The sequence below is a fragment of the Manis pentadactyla genome, chromosome 8, assembly GCF_030020395.1.
Source record: "Manis pentadactyla isolate mManPen7 chromosome 8, mManPen7.hap1, whole genome shotgun sequence".
Classification (NCBI taxonomy): domain Eukaryota; kingdom Metazoa; phylum Chordata; class Mammalia; order Pholidota; family Manidae; genus Manis; species Manis pentadactyla.
Genome location: NC_080026.1, coordinates 94,227,843 through 94,250,254, shown reverse-complemented (window position 1 = coordinate 94,250,254; position 22,412 = coordinate 94,227,843). Strand labels below are relative to the sequence as shown.

At 53.7% G+C, this 22,412-nt stretch overlaps 1 protein-coding gene across 2 annotated transcripts in view; it reads right to left on the bottom strand.

Annotated features, from left to right (window-relative positions):
• Positions 1-22,412, bottom strand: part of LOC130678898 (cadherin-23-like) — a 337,153-nt gene that overhangs the window by 35,572 nt on the left and 279,169 nt on the right. For both annotated transcript variants that reach the window (XM_057505954.1, XM_057505953.1), the window contains exons 14-21: positions 20,588-20,652; positions 18,680-18,917; positions 17,282-17,387; positions 15,060-15,187; positions 10,446-10,518; positions 8,555-8,671; positions 4,818-4,930; positions 3,439-3,546 (exon numbers count right to left, since the gene is read on the bottom strand). In XM_057505954.1, the coding sequence (XP_057361937.1) occupies positions 3,439-3,546; positions 4,818-4,930; positions 8,555-8,671; positions 10,446-10,518; positions 15,060-15,187; positions 17,282-17,387; positions 18,680-18,917; positions 20,588-20,652 (948 nt within the window). The remainder of the gene's footprint in view (positions 1-3,438; positions 3,547-4,817; positions 4,931-8,554; positions 8,672-10,445; positions 10,519-15,059; positions 15,188-17,281; positions 17,388-18,679; positions 18,918-20,587; positions 20,653-22,412) is intronic.

Below are 22,412 nucleotides of genomic sequence, written 5' to 3'. Positions count from 1 at the left end.
ATTTGCAAATATTTTGAAAACTTACAATATACTTGGCACTGTGCTAAGCTCTGGGATTCAACCATGCACACGACAGGAGTGATTCCAGCAGGGGAGGCAGATGATGGTGACAACAGCTATCGTTTACTGACCACTCATTAGAGGCAGTGTACTTTGTATATTTTGGTTCATTAAGTATGAACCATACCTCTGTTAAGTAGGGGCTCTAACTTTCCCCATTTTCTAGATGAGGCAGTTAAAGCACAGAGAGTTTAAGTAACTTGCCCAAGCTCACACAGCTGATAGGAGGTGTGGCTAGGATAAGAGCCTAGACATTTTGGAATCAGAGGCCACCCATGTAATCGCTAAGCTATACTGCCTCTAAATAAGCAAGCAACCTAAAACAAGAAAACAGATTGTGGTTCCGGCTCTGTAAGAAACAAAATATGGAGAGGGGGCAGAGCTACTTTAGGCAGGGTAGTCGGGTGGGCCTCTCTGAGGAGGTGGCATTTAAAGCTGGAATGAGGGAGGAGAATGAGCTGGTCATGGAAAGAGCAGGGGTGAGGAGCAGAGCACTCTGAGGGAGGGAAGAACTTGTGCAAAGCCTCCGAAGTGGGAAAGGGTTTACTGGCTTCAGAAAACTGAAAGGCCAGGCTGTGGGGTGGGGGTGGGGGGACTGAGTGTGGAAGGGTGGCAGGAGATGGGTCAGGAGGTGGGCTGGCCCCTGTTCAAATACCACCTCCTCCTCGATGCTACCTCTGGGTCAGCTGTTCCCTCCCCCAGAGCCCCTTTCCTCACTTCTCAGCCACAGCCCCTACTTCACCCATGGCCATGTTAGGACCTAGGAGAGCCCAGGGAGTGCCCTCAAAGGTATTAAAATGTACCTACATACATATCCTTACACACAGTTTGTGGCTAAAAAATTGAAAAGAATTTTTATGACTATTCCTTTTGAAATCATTTTGCCATGACAAACTCGATTTAATGCACGGGCTTCTTGATTTCTGGTTTCCTGGCAATCATCAGACATAACTGGAAATTCTAGACAATTCTAGAAAATTCTCAAGAATTCTAGGAAATTGAACTTAGAATTTGCCCTCGATGCAATGAAGTTTTTACAAACACGAAGTGTCATAATTACTAAAGTTGTCATAATATATTTGGCAGATGTGTAATATAACAAATTTTAATTATGACTTTGCCCCCTTTTTTTGAACTTCTGAGTCCTTACATATTTCTTTGCCCCCTTTTTTTGAACTTCTGAGTCCTTACATATTTTTTTCAGGTCCCAAACACTACCAGGTGTCACTGAAAAGCTTGAGTGCCCCAACGCTGTGGCCGCCGGTGCTGGGGAGGAGTGGCCCTGTCTGCTCTGTACACGGGTGGGCCCATGCATCCCTCTCCCCAGAAGAAGCGGGGGGGCGGGGAGGGCAGACCCTGCGGGTCTGGTAAGGACCCTCGGCTTTCTATGGGACCCAGCTACCTGAGCAGAGGAGCGACACGGAGCTCCCGGAAGGCAGAGGGAGTGCTGTCGCTCCCCGGCTGCCAAGCACCAGGTCTGGCACACAGTAGGGGCTCGGTGAAGGTTTACTGAGGTTCCCTGGAGAGTGAGCAGGCTCTGGGCAGCAGGCCCCTGGCTCAGACGGGTGTGAGGAAGGCTGGAGACCCAGAGAAGGTCACTGGGGACCAGGTCCAGAAAATGCCCACAGTCCTAGCTCAGCAGACCTACTCTTTGTCTGGCAAGTGGGCTCTCCAATAACGGTACCCTGGGTAGTGTCCCATGCAGCCGCTTTCTCCCAAGGACACCTCCCTTACTTTCCCCTCAATTCCCTTTGGGAGGAATTTCCCAGAATCATAAAGCAAGGGTAAGAGTTGATCTGGCCCTCTTGGGATCCGTGGCTGGAGCTGTCCTGGGCTGGAGCCCAAATGCCCACTGGGTGGCAGCAGAGAGCACCTGTCAGCTCCAGAGCCCTGGAGAGAGCAGTGGACATGGCCTAGGGCAGTGGTTCAAACCTGGCCCTGGGCTGCAAGGAATCCTCCGACCTGGGGCTTTGAAAAACCACAGATTAAAGATCTTCACCCCTGCCCTACTGGAATCTGGGAGAGGGGTCCGCTCACCAGTTAAGAGCCATTCAGATCTTGAACATGTGGAAAGTAGGACAGGATAAGTGCGATGGCCAAGCCCCTCTCTTTGTCCTTTCTTCTAAGTTCTAGACTCTTCTCCTGTCTAGACCCAAGTGGCCCTTGTCACTACTGGCGGCGGATGAGGGTTGGGGTGGGGAGGCTAGGCATCCCGACCCAAGGATGCTTGAGCTCAGCATGGGGCGGCCTTCCTGGAGAGCTGGACGGGAAGTGACCACCCCTTCTTCCATCCCACCCCAGTCAGGGCGCACTGAGCTGGTGGAGGAAGAGGGCTGGGCCAGGTGGTTTCAAGGTCAGACGGCCTGGTGTGTGTCCTGGCACAGCCTCTTACTAGCTATGGGACCCTGGATAATTTGCTCAAATGCTAAGCCCCAGTTTTCTCCACAGTATAACAGGAGCAAGGAGTCCATATGCCATATGAAACTATTATGAGGATGAGAGAGAATTCATGCGAAGCCCTGAGAGCAGCACCTGGCACATGCCAGGCACTCAGTGCCTAGGGTTACCATAAGCTGTCAGGTTCGTGTCCATCACAGGGCTGGCTGGGTGGCCATGGGGTTGAACAGTGGTAATAAGCCTCCCCATATGAGGCTGAATGGGACACAAGGGTGAGCGGAGGAGAAAGCCTCACAGATGTGAACCCCAGAGCAGAGCACATCAAGCGGGGTGCTCAACCCTGGCTTTCTTCAGTTTCCCCAGGATGCTGGCTTCCATTCTGGACAGCTGAGGCTTTGGCCACATCCCCTCCACTCCCCGCCCAAGCCGGTGTGCATCCTGCATGCAGCACTCGGCAGGCACAAGGGCCAGCCAGACCTGGAATATTCCATGCCAGAAAGTCCCTGCCTGAACTTCACACCCCTTCCTGGGGTAGCCCTGGAGCCAGCCTGCGGGGAGCTGACCCAGGCTCATGACTGCAGTGACAGAAGAGGTGAAGGAAAGGTACTGGGGGCAGGGCTGAAGCACATACCATTTGAAGGAGGGATGTGCACCTTGCCAGGGGTAGGTGGGGGCTCTCCTGAGGGGGCGGCCAGGGTCCTGGGGTGTCAGGGCTGAGCTAGCTCTTGCGGCCTTGGCACTGTCCCTTGGGCTGCCTGCAGTTCCCTCTGACAAAGTCCCTGAGGACTGGGTGAGGGCTTCCCTCCTACCTCTGACTGCTCTCACCCTGCAAGAGAGCTTCTGGAACTCTGCTCCAGGAGCTAGCCCAGATGGAAACATTAAGTCCCTCAGCCCCACATGGGTAGGACCATAGGGCCCATGTGAAAATGGCAGACACCTCTCAGAAGGGCAGCCTGGCAGTTCTGCTGTCCCACCACTTACTGTGGTCACGTCAGAGTCTGGAGGGGTCATCTCCACCAGGTTGATGTAGTAGGGAGCGTCCTTCCAGGTGGGGTGGTTGTCGTTGATGTCCAGGAGGGTGATGTTCACCTGCGAAGCCACAAGGGGCGTTGTGGGACGCACCCAGCTGAGCTGCACAAGGGCAGGGCCCACAGGAGGGACACATTCAGATGCCTATGGGGCATCTTGGTATTAGTTCCACTGGCTCTATCACTGCAGGGGCCTCAGGGCCGGGCCTGGGCTCTAAGCACGGGGGGAAGCCAGGTCACTTTAGGAAGAGAGGGTTTGGGTGCTGTCCCATGAGGACGCAGAGGAATGGATGAGGTGACCCCTGAATCCTTCCTGTGACCTGGGACTTCTCCACTTACCCCTACTCTTGGCCGGAGGTGACTGATGGGGAGGTTTGGAGCCGGGGACCTGGCCGACTCTCTTGAGCTTCCCAGTCAGCCTCAGCTACAAGCCAAGTAATTTCTCTGCTCACCTGCCACCCAGGTAAATTATTTACAGGGCTCTGAATCCTATTAGTAGGAGCCTCCCATGACTGAATAGGGTGCTGGGGATTCTTCTGCCAAGTCCCTGATCAAGCCATAGGGAGCCCAGACCTCCAGCTGGGCAAGAACAGGGCAGCTGCTGCGGGCAGGGTGAGGGCCGTGGGGAGGTCAGGAGAGGGCTCCCGGGGGTCAGCCGGAGCGAGGGGACGAGGGTCAGGGAGGGGAGGGGGCGGAGCCGCCTGTCCGCAGCCCTCCTGCTTCCTCTCCCACTGGGGGTCTTTTGTTCCTCATGGTCCCCGCTCTCTTCTGCAGCCTGGAGCTCAGGCAGGACCCTCAAGTGTCTTTCCTCTGGCTTCCTACTCTCTGAGGCCCTCGGTGGGCTGACAAGGCCTTGGGTGGGAGTTCTGGGCCTCCGGGGGTCCCACTTGCTCATGATGGGGACACTTAGGCATCATGTCTTAGCACCACAAGAGTCGGCATGGGTGGTGACAAGCCCCCAGGGACCTCCCAGGGGCTTGCTTCCTGTCCTGAGCCACTCCTCCTGGCAGGAACACCTGCTCCTGCAGGAGCCCACAGGGAGGGCCCTCTGGGGCTCACGCCTTCTGCTCCCCATCCAGTTGATCTTTTGAGGGCAGGGGAGAAAACAGCTCCTCCCGAGTGCCCCCATGTTCCGGGGGTTGCTTTTCCTCCGCACAGCTGTGGTGGCCGCAGGGCTGGCCTCGGTTGATGGTGACTTGGCACTGCCGCCCTCACTCCGCTCCCACAGGCCTCGCTGCCCTCAGGACGCAAGCGCGGCCTGAAGATGAGCTGGGGAGCAGTGGCCTGGCCAGTGAGTGGGGAGCTGGGGGCGCGGAAGGGGTGGGCACTCACGGTGGCGATGCCGGTTTTCTGGTTGTGGCCCACGCCCCCATCCACAGCGCGCACAATGAGGATGTATTCAGACTTGGTCTCACGGTCAAGCAAGGACGTGGTGGTAATTTCACCTGCAGGAGAGATGGTGAGTGAGAGAGCATTTGGGTGGGCCAGGGAGAGACCTGGGAAGGAAGGGGAGGGTGGGGGGAGGAGAGATTTTTCTGTGATCAAAGGATCCAGCAGCATGTGTGCGCATGTGTGTGTGTGTGCACGTGCTGGGGGTGGTGACATGGTGCTCACAGAGGGAGAGGGGACAGTACCAGGCTTTGGGAACTGGAACCCCAGAGCTGGGCAATATAACCCCCTGATGAAAAGGTATTTTCAGTTGACGCAGCCTCTAGGCCAACGAGGGGTTAGGGGCTGGGGGCAGGACAGCCGCTGGCTGCAGGCTCTGTCACAAAGGACCTATGTTTTAGACTTCTAACATTACCTTACTGGCTTTATTACTTGGAACGCAATACTTAAATCCTCTGTGCCTCAGTTTCCACATCTGGTCAAAAGGGAACAATAATAGGACCTACCTCACAGGGCTGTTGTGGGATTTAGCAAACATCATGGAAAGCTTAGAACAGTGCCTGGCACTATTGATTCTTAAAGTTGCAGAAATACAGCAGTAAGACTGAAACACACCAGGTGTTTCACAAATGTTCCAGCTTGTGACTCATTACTGGACAGTTCACATATAGTGCACTGAGAATAGTTGTAAAAAATTTCCCTAATTACCCTGTGAGTAATATAAGTTTATTGCCTTGAATTGTTTTAGTGTATAAGCAAGTTATTTGATAAACATAAACATTTAAAACAGTCCATAATTGTTGTCGGCCCACTTTTGGCTTTTTGTGTGTGTGTAATCTGGAATAATTTGGAAGTCACCGTGGTAGTGGTGTGCTGGTAAATGTTTGACAACCAGCTCCCCAAAAGAAAAAAAGGGCATTTTCAGTTGAGGGAGCATCTATGTTGATGAGGGGTTAGGGGCTGGAGGCATTTGGGTGGGCCATGGTATTATATTATACAAATGGAATATATTATATAAATATTCCCATTTGGGCCCATTTTAAGCTACCAGTTTAATGTCACTGAACAAGGAGTTGGGAAGAGATGCAAATAATTGACTTTCGGGAATGGGTGTGAGCCAGACAAGCTGGCTTCATCACATTATGAAGGCCATTTACCCTCTCACATGGGCTGTGAGAAAGAGCCTATGCTTATCCTTAGGAAAGTTACTTCATTTCTTTGAGCCTGAGTTTTCTCACCTGTAAAATGGAGATTAGCATGCCTTTGGATCTGAGCTGTTGTGAGGAGTAAATAATCATTGGTGAGGCTTCCAACACTCTGAGGATGCTAATTTCCTTCCAGTGGATTGTGAGAGTTCTTCAAGGGCAGGGACTGTGTGCTCTCCATCCTTTTATCCCATTGCCTGAGCTCTGTGACCTAGGGCAAGCTACTTAGCTTCTCTGTGCTTGGTTTATTCTACCATAAAACAAGGGAGCTGAGCCAGATGGCCTCACGTTTCCCTTCTTGCCATGCTGGCTTGTCCTCTAGCCTGTGCAGGGCTGAGAAAGGGGCTGGGGGTCGGGGGCAGGGCAGCCAAGGTGCTAAGGCCAGGAATGAAGGACTGGCAAAGGTCTGCCCGCTGAGCCACGCTCCTTGCTGGGGGTGGTGTCGAGTAATTGGCAGGGCGAGGAAGAAATTAATCTCTAAAAAGTTTTAAACATGAACTTGTCGGCATGATAGATGGCTCCTCCTGTCTGGGAAATTAGATTCAATTAAGGCCACCTTGTGGAGCAGGCCTGGCTAATTTGACTGAGGAGCTCAGAAGAAAATGCTTACACCATTGGAGCTGAAGGAGCCATGTTAAAGCAGCAAGAAAATGTCCATGCCATTATTAAAAGCCCCAGGGTGGAGATGGGGTCCCTGAGTGGGAAGGCAGGGCAGGTGCTGAAAGGTCAGTGTACCTTGTCACTATACTGGGTGGCAGTATGTGGCTCTACCATGGCTTTATATAATGTAGCATTCAAAGTTTGAACTCTGAAGTTCAGGTTCTGTGGGTCCCTAGTCAAGCTCCTTTCTCTCTCCTGCACCTCAGTCTCCTCACCTGGAAAATAAGGATAATGCTAGTACCTGCCTCACAGAGCAGGGAAGGTGAGATGGGATGACGCTGGTCAGAGCTCTTAGAACAGGGCTGAGAACTTGTTAATTAATGATATTCCTTGGAGCCCACTGGGGATGTTGGCCACTGTGGGCGGATGCTCCTGAGAGCAGGGAGGAAGGCCCCTGTTTTGTCAGAGAGGGAGCGAGAGGCTCAGGATGACTCTGGATGCATTCTGTCTTTGTACACATCAGCACCAGCCATCTGCTCCCCCAGCTTCCAGGGAAAGGGGACAAGAGAAAGATTGAAGGCAGACTTTTCCAGGGAGACATGAACAACAGGAAGGCTTAATGCCCTGCTGAGCCCCTGACCACTGGTGGCGAGGATGGCCATTGTCCTGTTCCCTTTACAGGCTTGAATGAGTGCTAGAAAGTAGTTGTCAGACTAGAGACTACATTCCCCAGCCTTCCTTGCATCTAGGCAGGACCATTGCCTGGTTCTGGCCAATGAGATATGGGCAGATGTGACATGTCATCTTCAGGCCTGGTTCCATAACCATCTTCTTATGAGATACTCTATGCACTTTTCTCTTCTGCATGACCTTGGAGCCGCAGTACGGAAGTGTCCCAGAATCACCAGGGAAAAGGCTGTCTGCTGAACTCATATGGGACTGCTGTGTGAGTTGGAATTTCTACTGTGTTGAGCTATTGAGATTTCAGGGCTTGTCTGTTTAGCACCCACAGTTCCCAACCCAATACAAAAATGGGTACTTAGAAGTGGGGTGCCTTGCATGGAACCCCATGAGGACAGGGATATGTCTTATTCCATTTTGCACCAGCTTCCAGCAAAGCACCTGGCAGACAGCAGGCCCCCAGTGATATCTGAATGAATATACAAATGAATGTCCAGGAGCCTCATGTTACTTCCCAGCTTCTGGCTGAAAAGCCTGGGGTCTCTTGTTGGTTTTCTTCTGCCCCCTCTTCCCTCCCAACTTCAAGAAAGAGAGAGATCAGGAGGGAGGCATCTGGAGCAGTGAAGAAGGTACAGGAGAGTTACATGGGCTGAGCAGGGGAGCTGGGGCTGGGGATCCCTGGGTGAAAAGACCAGAAAAAATAATAACCTGATTTTGTTAGCACTTACTTTGTGCCAGGGATTACTCTAAGGGTGTTCCCTGCAGTAACTCATTAAATCCACACCACAGCCATAATATGATCACTCTCATTTTGCAGATGGGGAAACTTAGGCACACCGTGTATTAAAAGGAGGAGCTGGGATTCAAGAATGAGGTCAGCAGCTGAAGGAGGTGGGCACTTAGGCCTGAAGAAGGGCACCCCTGAGAGTGGTATGTCAGCCAACTGTAGAATAGAACATGGTAAACAGAACAGGGGTCTTCACCACTGAAATCCACTCTTTAGTGGGACAGATCTTGCTGTGACTTTTTTGGGGGGGTGAGATCAGTAATGGCACTCAAATCAGTATCTCAGGGATAACACCGAGTTAAAAATCGGCTGCCTGCAAACAGGTGGAGACTCCCACCCAAAGGCAGGCTCCCTGGCTGGCCCTGCAGTCAGCAGAGGTGCACAGGACCACAGCCGTGGGGGCTCACCTGAGCGGGCGTTGATCCGAAACTGGGAAGAGCCCTCCAAGGAGTATATGATAGACTCCTGGCCATACTCCCGGGAGCGGTCCAGGTCTGTGGCATTCACGAACAGCACTGTGGCGCCTTTGGGGACACAAAGGCTGGGCGGTTGCTGCTCATCCGGGCTCCCAGCCTTGGGTCCGGGCAGCAGGACCAGCATGGGCCCAAGGGGAAGTCCTGGGACCTCCGGGTGACCAGCCCTCAGGAAGTGGGAAGCCTGCCACCGGGTGACTCAGGGTGAGTGGGCTTAACCACCAGCTCCCTGGGCTGTCAGGACCAGGCTCCATGGGAGGGGGGCCTGGAGCCTGGGATGGCCCCTCCCAGGGCCCTCCTTCTCCCCCCCTAGCCTCAGGAAGCACGCGTCTGCCTCTTCCCCACCCCTCCATGGCTGCCCACTGTATTAGATACACTCACACCGGCCAGCTTTGACTTTGAGTCAAAAAGAAATGAAGCTCCACATTAAATTATTCTACATTTATTATATTCAATTTCTGTCTTGTTTTATCTTGTTCACGAGGGGAATTTATAAGGTGTTTTATTTTCTCTTTAATGTTCAGTTAAGGACCTCACCTTCATTTCTATCTGTGAAATCCTGGGTGGCAGGATCAGCCTTTCCAGCTGCCCTGGCCAGACCCTGAGAGCGGCTTGTGCTGAGGCCATGTCCACCAGGGCTTTGGGCTCCAGCGCCCTCCTGCCACCACCTGCCGGCTCCGGCTGGGCGGTGAGGATGGTTAGTGTGTGGACTCCTGGAGTCATTACACCTGGCTGGAATTCCAGGGGAACTCTGGCAAGTGCCTTGACTTGCCTGAGCCTCAGCTTCTTCCTCTGTAAAATGGGTCTACTAACTATAAAGCCCAGCTTATGGAGTTGTTGGGATAGCATGTGCAGAGCATGGGCTGCACACCACGGTTACTGCTGTGCAGATGAATCAATGATCCCTAGGGGAGTAAGGGCCCAGGCAGGGGGCTGCGGGGTAAGCAGATCATCCTGGCCCTTTCCAGGTAGCCGTGGGGCCTCTGACCTGACTCTCAGTCCTGCCTTGAGCAGAAGGACAGGTACACAGGCGCTAACACACCCCTTGATCCGAGAACACTCAAAGTGGAAAGGATGAAGCCTCCTGATGAAAGCTTCTCCTCAGGAGTGGCCCTGGGGACGGTGGGGGTGCAGGGCGCGGCTTCAGCAGTGACATTCTCCAGGGTGGGCCTGATTGGGACAGGGAAGTGGGGGCTGGGCACAGCCTGGCACCCACCCAGCAAGTCATCAGACACCAGGAAGGTACCTGGAGACTCTCTTCAGAAGGTGCCAGGAAAGGTCACCCCTGACCCCAGCTATCCCTGACTCCTCCAACTGCTGCAGCAATTCCTGATATGGGCTTTTCCCCACTAGAACAGTCCATGTGAGGGGTAAGTGTGAAGCTGTCAGCCTGCCCTGAGGATGGAGTAGGTCCCCTGGAATCTGAATGTGGAGCTGGTGGCCCTGGGTCTGCAAGCTGGGCCCTGCCACCTGAGACATGGCCCAGGGATGAGCTTCCCACTTGTGTCCTCATAAAGGAACACACACCATCTTGGGCCATCCTCGGCCCTGGGACCTGCCTAACAGCACTGTAATCTCAGACCTCTCTGCACGCTCTTGTTCAATCAAGGCCGTTGACTTAACCATCAGTAATTATTTTCTTCTCTGCTAGTGCAGCCTCAGGACAGCAGGGACGCCGTGCCCAGCAGAGTGTCTGCATATAGTAGGGGCTCTGCGAACAGCTGTCGGCTGGCAGGTGACTGGAGAGCTCCAAAGGCTCTCCTCGTTTGTCGTGGGCATGACTGCGGGCTCTCTGCCTTCACACCCTCCCCTGGCTGGCCCGTACCTGCCATGATGTTCTCTACCACGGACACGAAGTAGGCAGGCTTGCTGAAGGTGGGAGGGTTGTCATTCTCATCCTGGAAGGAAACCAGACAGGTTGCAGGAACCACGTGGGCGGTTGTGGCTGGTCAGCTGTCCAAGGCCAGCATCAGGAGGAGGCTGGGAATGGCTGGCACTGGCATACAAAGCTCTGGCCTTGTGTGTAACCAAAGCCAGGTGGGGTGTCACAAGGGGGCCAGATGTCCCTTGGGCTTGGCTATAGTTCAAGGAGACGGGACAGGCCTTGAGGAAACATGGGGGAGTTGGGAAGGGGCAGTGAGGGTTGAGATGGAGAAGGAAGACAGCAGGGGGGATGGCCTAAACCGCCTGCAGGTGTCAGCCCTGCTCTCCCCGCTGGCCTTCCAGCTGAGCCCCAAGCATACTCCAGTTGCCCCACCTCACCTCACCAGCCCCTACTCTGGGGATGCCCCCTCAGAACTTCCCACACTCCTCTCAGGGTTCCTGTACCACACGTGGCCTGTGCACCTGTCCTACTCAGGTTAGAACTGGACTTTTTATATGTACGCTGTAGAAACACACACTTGCCATTGTGTTCTAATTTATCAAAAATGAATTGTCTGTAGAAAAAAAAAAAGCTCTGCCAAGATGATGGTGGAAGGGTCTAGGAACCCTCCCAGAAATGCAGGGGAAAAGGAACACCCCAACTCAGACGACACTGAAATAGCCAGCCACAGACAGGGGCAGGTGGTCCCCAGAGGCTGAATTCCAGGCCCCGCGGCACACACCACCCCCTGGGCAAAGCCCGGCCCGGAGCCCAGCACCTCCAGTTCTGGGGCAGTCCCTCCTAGGGCACAGCCTCCTCCAGTGACCAGGTCAGGGGGACAGCGGCCTGGGGCTGCTGCTGGGCTGAACAGCGCGGTGGGGCCCTGGCGCAGCCTCTGCCTCCTCCAGCTCCTGTTGCTCCTCCATGCACCAGCTCCCTTCTCCACAATCAGGGGAGACTTTAAGACTCTTGTCCTCACCAACTGCTTTTTGCAATCACTCAACAAGAATTTCTCCAGGTCCCTCCTGGAGGAAGCCTTGCTGGCCCACCTGACTCAGCCTTCTCCCCTTCGCCCAAGAGCCCTGTGCGGAGCTCAGGGTCAGACTGGCATGCAGCCCCCCTGGGGAGTCTTAGGCTGCAGACTTGAGCAGGGCATGCTCCAAGGGCCTCACTTCCCCCGTGGAATGGGAAGCTCTTTGCGAGGAAGACTCTTGTCTAGAGTAGAGTCCCTTTTGCTGGACTCACTTCTGGCCAAGCAACAGTGAAACAGAAGGAGGCATGACATTTGGCTGCCTACCCCTGGGGACTTCAGAGAATCCCATTGTTCCGGGAACGTGGGTGCCCAGGAACACCCTTCTTCCCCAGTCTCTGAACTGTGCACTGGTTCATGCTGACAGGTCTCTCCTGAGCCTCAGAGAACCAGTGGTGAGGACTTGCCTGACTTTCAGCATGCCTCGGTATCCCTTCTGTGTGGGCACGAGTGCCCCATGTACGTATATATTTAAGCCTTCTGCTTGGCTGCACGAACGGCGCCGAGAATGTCAGTGACAGAGCATAAGGCAGAAACTTATTAGCGGTGATATTTCTCTGGATCCTGGCGCTGCATTCGCTATTAGTTCTAATTCAGCGGCTCCCTCTACAAAAGCTTATTGTCCCCTAATGGGAAACTACAAACCGAGTTTGACTTCTTTATTAAAAACCAACAAGCAGTGGATGAAAAGGAATCACCTGGCCCTTCTCATCTGCCCCCTCTGCCTTCAGGAGCCCTGTTGCCTTGTCTGCCTGTCTCCACCCCCAACCCGTGCAGTAAGTGCTGCTATCAACCAACTACTTCATCTCCGCAGGGTCTGCCTTTTTTTTTTCAGTTGAGAGAAAATCCTTTTGCTGGAGGGAGGAGGCAGCTTAGCCAAGTGACAGCTACTTAAAAGTCACCCACGTGCAAAATCAACCCAAAGGCAGTGACCTTTTCAAGTGTGGCCTTAGACACAAGTGACTACCCCATCCAAAAGCTCGTCTCCAGAGAGGATGTTCACTCATGGCCAAGGTGACACCTGTCTTTGTTGCCTGACCCTCCTGCTACCAGGGGGCCAGGGTGGACCCACAGGGAAAGTGCAGGGACCCTGCTGACCCACACGAGAGCTTTGAGGGAACTTGAAAATGGTGCCCCTTCCACCGGGCCAAGGTGACTCCACGCCAGGGCACACCCTGGCTTGCCAGGTGGACATCGAGGTGCATTCCTTCCCCCACCCAGCCCTGCACATGGAGTCCCCATTCCCTGGTATCAGGGAGGGAGGCTGAGGCTGCTGGTTACTCTTTATTCAAAGTGGATGAAGGGTTAGTTCAGTCCTCTGGCCCTCCTCTTGGTGGTTGCTCTGGCTCCGTGTGAGGGGCTGACAAAAGGAGAAAGAGGCCCTCCCTGGGACTCTTCCTTAACCAAGCCAAGTGAGACAGGCACTGGTGACCCTGGGCTTATGTTGTTCCCCCACTGAGTCTCAGCTGCCTCATCTGTAAGAAGGGATGGAGAGAGACTGTGCAGTATGAAAGCACCTGACACAATACCTGAGCTCAGGAAGTTTTCATTCCATTTGGCCAGTTCTGCCTGCCCAGCCCTGGGCTGGTGGGGAACACCTCAGCTTATTTCCCTGAACATCCCCTATTCTCATCCTCACCCTGACCCACTTCCCCAAAGCCTGGGGGGATCCTTCTCTGCCACGGAGTTCTCTGGAACTCCCACTTGTACTGGAGACAGCCTGGTGTGTGGATGCTACCAACAGCACGCAGGTCTTTCTTATCAGCTGTGATGATGGCCCACAGGTGCATGATCCCATTTAATCCTCATGAACAGATCATGAGGCAGTACCATGATTATCCCCGTTTTGCAGATGAGGAAATCGAGGCTCAGAGAGGATAAAAATCCTAGGTCACACAGCTAGAGGGTGGCAGAGCCGGTTTCAAAGTCATATGCCTCCAAAGGTGTGCTCCTCCCTCCATTCAGTGTTGCCATGGGGGCAGAGCAGGACTCACTGACACCTTCATATCCCTCCAGGACCTGCCCCTGCACCTTGCACACAGGAGGAATTCACTGCTTGCTTAGGCAGCACAGACTACCAGCTGGGGGGAAGTGATGGGTGGGTCAGTCATGGTTATGAGTGTGGCCGGGATTTAGGGGTTGTGGGGGCTGTAGTCAAGACTGGGAAACCAAGGTTAGGTTTGGGAGATGTGGTAAGGGTGGGGACCATGTGGGGAAGAATACCAGGACGTGGTCGTGATTGGCAGGGAATGCATTCTTGTTCTTTGGTATCACCCTTGATGCTTCAAGGTGTCAAGGAGTTCACGGGTTAAAGGCAGGCAAATGTTTGGGCTTCTATGGATCTCCTCTTATCTGACCTCCTTACTACTCTCTGAAACCTGAACTGTTTCAGAGAGTTGAGTGAGCCTCGAAGTCTCTCCCCTTCCCTTTGCTGGACCTTGTTCTGCACAGCCTCACGCTCCTGTGCTACTCCTTAATCGTGGCCCTCACATGCCCACCTGCAGGGCTCCCCTGAGGCATCGCCCTTGACTTTTCCATCTCTGCCAGCCCCAGCCTATTCAGCAAGCAAGTAGGGTCCCCTGCCCAGATAAGGACCTTCCCACCTGGGGGCTGGCCCTGGAGCCTTGGCCGCGGGTTGAGGATGAGGCTTGTTAAAGCCAGGTATGGGGCAGGGCCAGGGGCTGCTGGTGAAGCCAGCTGGGACAGGAAAGTCATCCGGCAAGCCTGCTCTAGGGCGAGATTTTCCTGAGCATATGTCAAATCACAATGTATCTCCTAACCTGACAATCTGATCTAATCCTCCTGGCGCTGGTAATGCACTAACTCTTCCATCAACATGCATTCACCCTCTCCCGCAGGCAGCAGCTTTTATGAGATGCGGGCAGGGGCATGCTGGTGCATGCAGTCACAGTGGCCTCAGGGGGGCAAAGGCCCACTGGCCTCCCATCAGACCATGGTCTGCATCCCTGAGATCACTGGGGGAGCAGCATGGGGCAGATGAGCCAGCGTGTAGATGGATTCAGTGACTGATAATTTCAGACACGGAAAGCACTAAGGTGTGCTTGATATTCATGTCAGACAAGCTAAGGTTTGTTTTCAGGCCCCTTTAGATCTTCAGAGAAGCAGGAAAAGGAAGCAAAAAAAGAAGAGGGGGATAGAGAGGGGCCTAAGAGAGGACCTTCCAGTAATTCCCTTGAACTTCACAGAGTATGGCTATTAATGAAAGTATCCCATTGATACTTCCTCCTGAATCCCAGCTCCTATTCCCGATCAGAGGGTTTCCCAAGGCTGCCTGTGAAGTTCAGAGCAGGACAATCGGCTCTTCTTACATTCCACGACCCTGGACTTTTGTGGCAAAGCTGGGAGGCAACAATGACAGAGCTCTGCTGGGACAGTCTACTGGACAACTCCCGGAGCTGCGGGACACCCAAGGATACCGGCCCAGCCTGACTGCACTGGGTTCTTCAGCTAGAGGCCCCGACACTCTGGGAAGTACTCGCCACTCCTTACCCTGGAGGGGCACGGCCAGCCCCCTGGGTACTTACAAACACCTCGATGGTGACAGGAACAGTGCTGTTCAGAGGGGGGTTGCCAGCATCCTTGGCCATGACAATCAGATAAATCAGCCCATTGGGTATCTGTTCATAATCCAGGGGACGGCTCACACTGATCACTGAAATGACAGGAACAGGGTCTCAGGCCCCTGTAAGCAGATCTTAGATGCCCATCCATCCAGAGCTCCCCTCTGGGCAGAGAAGGCAGGGCTGATACAGACAGGGCAGTTCCGCCTCACTCCCCTCTCGCTTCTGAACTCCTGGAGCCTCATGGTCTTGATTTAATTTTACCAGCTGCCTGATATGGGCCAGGCAGTGTTGAGCTCAGTAGGTGGTACCTGTTTTGGTGGTAATGTAAGCCCCACTTTATAGATATGGAAAGCAAGCTCAGAGAAGTTCAGTAACTTGCCCAAAGTCACACAGCAATAGCAACATGACAGAGCTGGGATTTGAGCCCAGGTTTGTCTGAACCCAGAGCCCAGGCTCTTCCTCCTGAAGTGCTACTGCTTGTCTGTCTGTCCGTCTGTCTGCAGTACCCACTTATCTGGTGCTCTCCATCAGTCTAGATGCTGCTCAGAGGACAGTGCCATGGGTCTGCAGGCTCTCTGGTCTTATCCCAGTTTGCACCCTCCCTCTGGACAAGGGCAGAGCCCACCACCTGTTGCCCAGTCTCAGGGCTGCTGGGGTGGTGCAGGCAGTGGGCTGCACATGGCAGCCCCTCCTCGGTCTCCTCTGGTCCTGGATTATCCTCTCCCCTCTCCTTTCCTGTCTCCCTGCTCCTTCCTTTACCCTGTAGACTTTTCATGCCTGGCCTGCATCCCTTGAGGGGACACTCAGGGCACAGTGTTGGACTTTACCCTCAGCAGAACTCTGCTTAGAGGTGGGTAAGGATCCCAACTGCCACAAGCAGAAAGAGGGGGAGAGGTGGATTTTGGGGGAGCGGAGACAGATGCCTTGGCCCTCCAATATCCCCTCCACTGCACATGCCTGAGCTCTCACCACGAGGACTCTTTTGTGCTAAGCCATTGATTCTCAATTTGGAGAGGGAAGGCATACAGGTTTGGGGGTGGGGGCATGGGCAGTCTACAAAGGCATTGTGACACTATTAAATTGCCACTTTCTATTTGGAAAATAGAAACAAAATTAGTACTTTATACAATATAAAACCTAAGGGAGGTTCTTCCAGCTGAGAAGAGGGTGAGGTGTGAGGATGACATCGATTTTATAAAGAACATCAGGCTGCAGAATCTGCAGCCGGGACTGCATTTCTCTGACACAACTGTGGGGTGGTAGGAGGAGTGAGCACTGGACTTGGAGACACCCAATGCACATCCATTCTGCGTTGGGAGCACTAACCCCTCTTCAGGCATTAGGGAGGCTTCCCAGAGAAGGAGATGTCCCAGTGAGCCCTTAAAGCTGCCAGAGGTTGGGGCGTATCAGCCAAAAGGAGGCAGGGCCAATGGACAGGGAGGAAGGGCTTTCCTGGCAGAAGGGAACAGACTCTGCAAAGACAGGAAGTGACCACTATAAGAGGACAGAGTGTCAAGGGCTTCACAGAAGCTGGATTCTAGTTGTGGGAGGGAGTTGCTGAGACAAGGCTAGAGAGGCAACCATGAGCCAGGTTGCAAGGGCATCACTGAACAGCTTTGCTGTGTGACCTCAGGCAAGTTGCTCCCTGCCTCTGGGCCTTCATTGCCTCATCTGAAAAACAAGGTGGTCTCAGGATTTGGAGCTTGAGGTTGTGGCTGCTGGGCTCCAGGGATTCAGGACACCCAGTGGAGCAGGCAGGGTGAGGTCCAGAGTGTGGAACTGGGCCTGGGCCAGGCAGGCAAAGGCCAAGGCCTGGGATGGCTGGGAGGTGGCCATAACATGCCCAAAGGATAGGGAAGCTTGGCTAAGAAGCCTCCACCCACTCAGGCAGCCTGGGAAGAAATAGGGACCCCACAGATTGTGGTAACAGCAGATACTGGGCTGGCTGAGGCCTAAGAGCCAGAGAAAGGGCTGGCTGGTCTGAGCCTGAGCTTGATCCACAGAAGGATGACTCCATGCCACACCTGCCACTCCAGCCGACACGGTCTGTGGGCAGCTTGCTGAGTGGTCCAGGGTGTCTGGGAGACAAGTCCACCCCCTTGTGAGAGGGTTGAGGGCACAGCCCTGTCTAGGCCGCCTACCCTCCACCCCCGGCTGAGCCCTCAGTCCCATCCCACACGTACCCCCATAGCCCTCATACACGCTGATGTCAAAGTAGCTGCCAAAGGCCGAAGCGCTGATGATGCTGTACGCGATCTGGTTGTTGGGGGGGGAGTCTTCATCTGTCGCCTGGAAGGAGAGGGCAGACAACGCCCCGTGGGCCCTCAGGGTGCTGGGGCCAGAAGGGGGCAGGTGGGAGGGGAGGGCTGACCCGTCAGAGTCCCCTGCTTTGGGTGATCCGGGTCCTCCCTGCCTCTCAACTGGCTCGCAACGGATACACTGCGTGTGGGGTATGGAGGCAGCCTGGGAATCTAGCGAGAGGCCTAGTGAGAATGGGGGAAGGCTAGGGCTTACCCGAGGATGGAAAGGGTCACCACCATACCTGGCATGACCATCCTCCTGCCCCTTTCATCCCAGCTCGAACACCCCACGCTCAGAAGCCCTTCCTCACTGGGGTTCTGGGCTGTGCACCCGACACCCCACCATAATTTCGTGTTTAATTTCGGCCTGCCTCACTCAGACTGTCAGCTCCATGCCAGCAGGAAACTCACATTCTTCATTGCTGCTGCATAGAGTCCAGCAGTGTGTGGCACACAGTAGTTATCTCATAAACACATGTAGCATGAGTGCAAGGGGGGAAGAAAGCATTTGGAATGGGGTCGGGGTCCTTCTTCCCCTTGACTGTCTTCTAGAAGCTTCTTTCCAGATGTCTCTGACCCCAGAGAGCCTCCAGCAGCATTCCACCACTCTGGATGTACCAGGAACTGAGTGGGGCTGGTGGGGGTACCCAAAAGGGAGCCATGGCCGTGGGGGGTGGGCACATGGCCCTGCCTTCCACCCCGCCTGCTTCAGAAACAATCTCTAAGTAGAGGCTCTGGGTCCTGCCGCTCTGGGCGGGCAGAGTGGGGAAGGGCTGTGAGGACATGAAGAGGTCCTGCTCAGAGGCCACTGACGCATGGTGGGGGAGAAGGACACTTTGTAGGAGGCCACGTGGAGTGTACGCTCCACTAATCCGTTGTGCCTTCTGGGGCCTGACTCTGCCCTCCCGTGTCTGCCCTCATGATCTCTGGTTTCTTCTAGCTACAGCCGTTCCTGGTTCTAAGCAGCCACTGAAGGGCTTGGATGAGGGTCCTTGCATGAGGAACAGCTCAGCGCTTGCCAAGGGAGATGGGCAGGCATCCTTTTGCTGAACGGTGACCTGAAATTTAAGCTGAGACAGACACTTGCCCCACTAGGTAACTGAGGGGATGCTCAGAAGAGGCCTGATATAGGCCAAGAATGTGACCCCCAAATCTGGGCAGAATTCTTATGGTTGGGAGGTGAGGGCTTCTCATGGTGGCTTTCTCAGGGGGGTGGTCAAGGGGAAGGCACAGAGGGAAGGAAGAATAACAGCTGGCCTGTGGGGCACCCTGGCATCGTACCCGGAGCCGCACCAGCTGTGTGACAGAGGGCTCATTCTCTCTCAGGGCACCCACGTAGGCGTCCTTCTGGAAGGTGGGCATGTTGTCATTTACATCCAACACGTTGACCCTGACCCGGCCTGTGGTCTCCTCCCCGCCCCCATCCCTGGCAATGACTGTCAAGGTGAAGCGTTGGATGAGCTCGTAGTCCAGTCGGGCAATCAGCAGGATAAGTCCCGTGTCCTTGTCCAGGGAGAACCTGTGTCAGGCAGGAAGGAGGGAAAGAAAGGACACCCTGGTTTTACGAGCTTACAGATAAGGGTCTGCATTTACCAGCCTGTCCCTGCCCAAGGTGAGAGACAGAGAAATGAGTGCAGTCTAAAATCTGCCTTCATTTCCCTTGCCCTACGTAAGAGCAGCAATTTCTAATGGGAGTGGAGTGGGAAATAGTGGGCAGGGAGCAGGACCTCATGAGGGGTGGAGTGTCAGGTACTGAGAGGGCAGAAGTAGGTTGATCTAACTGAAGAGGAAACCCTGGCAGAATGACCCTCTCTTGCTGCAAACAGGGGTTTCTTTAGATGTTGGAGATACTTAGATGTTGGAGACCTGTAATGGTCGGAAATTCTGAAATCCCAGATGGTTTTGCACCAAAATGCTTTGAACAGGCAGCAAAGCATCCAGTGGGGGGAGGGGAGGTTGGTCTTCTCTCAAGAGGCATCCTTACTTTCTGCTCCAGGAACTGAGCCTTGGATAAGAGCTTGGCAAATGCCTCCTGGGGAAGAGTAAGGTCCAGTGAGACCACCCCCCTGCCTCCTCTCAATGTCCCTCAGGAGCCTCCTCTGAGTTGTCAGTTGACGTCTGTGTGCCCTGACTTGGCCCACAGCTGCCATCCACCAAGGCTGGAAGGTCCCGACTCTGAGACCAGGAGATGGGAAGAGATGAGGAAACCCAAGGTGATCAGGACAAGGCCATGTGAACACGGGTCCCCTGTGGCCCGTGTGCATTCATCCTGTGGCTGGTTCCTTCCTCCCATTTTGAGGCCCCTTCACACAGGGGCAGAGAATGGCCAGATGTACTTAATATTCTCCATCTCTTTCTGGTCATTCACACAGATAGTCAGGGCCAGTCATCCAAGCTGACAGCCAATGTCTAACTCAACCTGTTGGGCTTCTAGATGCATCAGACACTTAATTTTTAGAAGCAGACCTGCCCTCTGAATTCAGCTTGGCTTCTGATCATGTTAAAAATGGGAGGTTTCCCCCTTGACTCAGCTTAACTGAAGAAAGGAGAAGAGATAGCCTAGAACCATGGTGGATGGCAGGGCTAGGCTGGCACAGGTCAGGCAGTGATGCAAGTCACCCACCTAATGGCTGCGGCACGTTGAGAGCCCCCTCCTGCTGGAGGCTCTGTATGCTGGTGGAGAAGACTACCTACAGGGGCCTGACCCTGGCATTTCCCAGCTGTATGACTTAAAGCAAGTGAGTTCACCTCTCTGAGCTGTCATTTCCTCATCTGAGAAATGGAAATGATAATAATGTTTAGCTCTGAGTTTCTCTAGCATGTAGTATGAGGATTACATTAGATAATGTGTGTAAAGCACGTGGCAAAGAGCTGACACACAGTAAGGGCTGCATAAATGCTGACAGCTGCTGTTACTACTGCTCTGGTGGTATGCTATCATTAACATAAAGCCTCTTCATTCCCAGAGCTAAAAGGTATCTTTTGAGGATCAGAGCAACTGCCCCAAATCATTTAGACGACCTGACCAAAACTATACCACAGTCAGGACCAAGCCAGCAGTGGTGCCCATGGATTCTGACTCCCAGATCAGCGGGCCATGGGGTACAACGCCCTCTCTGGGCACTGAAGACTTTCCTGGACCTCGTGAGTAGCAGAGGGCCACTGGGGAGGGTCTGGGCAGGGTCTCACCGGTCAGGGTCATCGCTGAAGAAGTAGCTGACTTCCCCAAAGGTGCCCACATCATTGTCTGTTGCCTGCAAAGGTAAGAACAAGAAGTCATTAGTGCCAGACCCAGCTAAGTCTCCTGATCTCACCAGGAATTGTCAGCAGCAAACCCATCATTCTCTCACATGATTCCTCTGGCACAGGCTGGATTTGCTAGAGCCATTCTGTTCAAGACAATCGCCACCAGCCACAAGTGGCTATTTAAATTAATATTGGAGGGATCCATTCTAGGGGATCAGTCTTCTACTTAAATTTCTAACTTTGTGAGGCCACCCTTCCTGGACTCAAGACAGGTCAGGCAGGCTTATTCACTGCAGATTCTCAGAGGGCCTGGGGTCACAACTTGTGGGGTTGCAAAATATGGCAAACAAAGATGAAGGTGTTTTCAACCATCTGGTGGATTCTTCTGATGATTTGCTCAGAGTCCCCAAAGCCTTCAAGTCAGATGTGCTGCCGACTGTGGGGAGGACCCTCAGGGGGCCTACTGACTTCCCTGCCTTCTTTAACCCTGGAAATAATCCACTGCATGAATAGGGTATCCTCTCATCTGGTTGGTGACCTCTTCTGCTGGAAACAGTGTGCTGCCAACCCCCACCCATCTTCTTTGGCACCTCTCCCTGCTTGAACAAGTGTTCTGAGTGGGAGCTGCCTGCTCTGCCCACAGCCCCAGGGACTGGGCTGGGAATAGCCCTTGAACCCCACTGGGGCCTGTCAGAATCCTTCCCTGGGATTCTTCTTACTGTGGGTGGGGCTAAAAGCTTTCCTGCAGGGCAGTGAGGCTGAGACAACATGAGCAGGGAGATGCTGGATGCCTGGGGAGGAGGAAGGCGCCCCCAGAGGAGAGCTGGAAGAAAGGGCTGAATCCTGGTAGGTCTAGAGCCCTGACTCTGACACCTTCCCACCCTCAGTGTGGCTTTCAAATCCAGTAAGACCTCTTCGACCCAGTCTGATCCTAGTTGGCTTCTGTTACTTGGAGTCAGAAGAAACTAGAGGGAGAAAGACCTCCGCATGCTGGTGACAACGGAAACGATGGGGGTGACCGCCAGCCTGCACCGCTACCATACTTCTTACATTTTCAAAGGCCATCCCTGCTTGTTATGAACTCACTTTATCTTCACAATTGTCCCACATGATGAGGAAGACACACCTTTTTCACCCAATTCACAGATCACAAAACCAAGTCCCAGCCCCCAGTGCGACCCTCTGTAAGCCTGCCACCACTCTAGGTCATGAGCAGGTTACAAGTCGAGTAGGGCGGAAGCTGGAATCCCCACTTCCCAGCTCGGGGTTCCCTTCTTTAGACCACCCCAGAGAGGCCCCTCGCCATCTCCACCCTTCTCCAGGACGATAGCGATTCTAGTAAAGGTTTGGCTTTTGTAGCTGGGACCATATGGTTATGGTCCACAGCACAGGCTAAATGACACCATTCACTTATTCACTAGTTACTAGTTAAGCATCCACTCTATGCCAGGCGCTGTGACTTCCTCTCCCTTCCCAGGCCATGGCCCTGGAGCTGGGCAAACTGCTGCGTGCAACCAGGTGCCGGGAGCATGAGGCCTTAGGCTGACCACAGGGGCATCTGTTTTACACTTGGGACTTATCTACATGAATGTACCTGGATAAAGTTTCCCTGATAAAACTATGTCTCAATACTTTATTTTTTAGCTTTATTATGGTAAAACTATCAAATAAAATTATAAGATATTTGAAGTGTACAATGTAATGATTTAATCTATATATACACTGTGAAAGGATTCCTCCCATTGAGTCAATCAACACATCCATCACC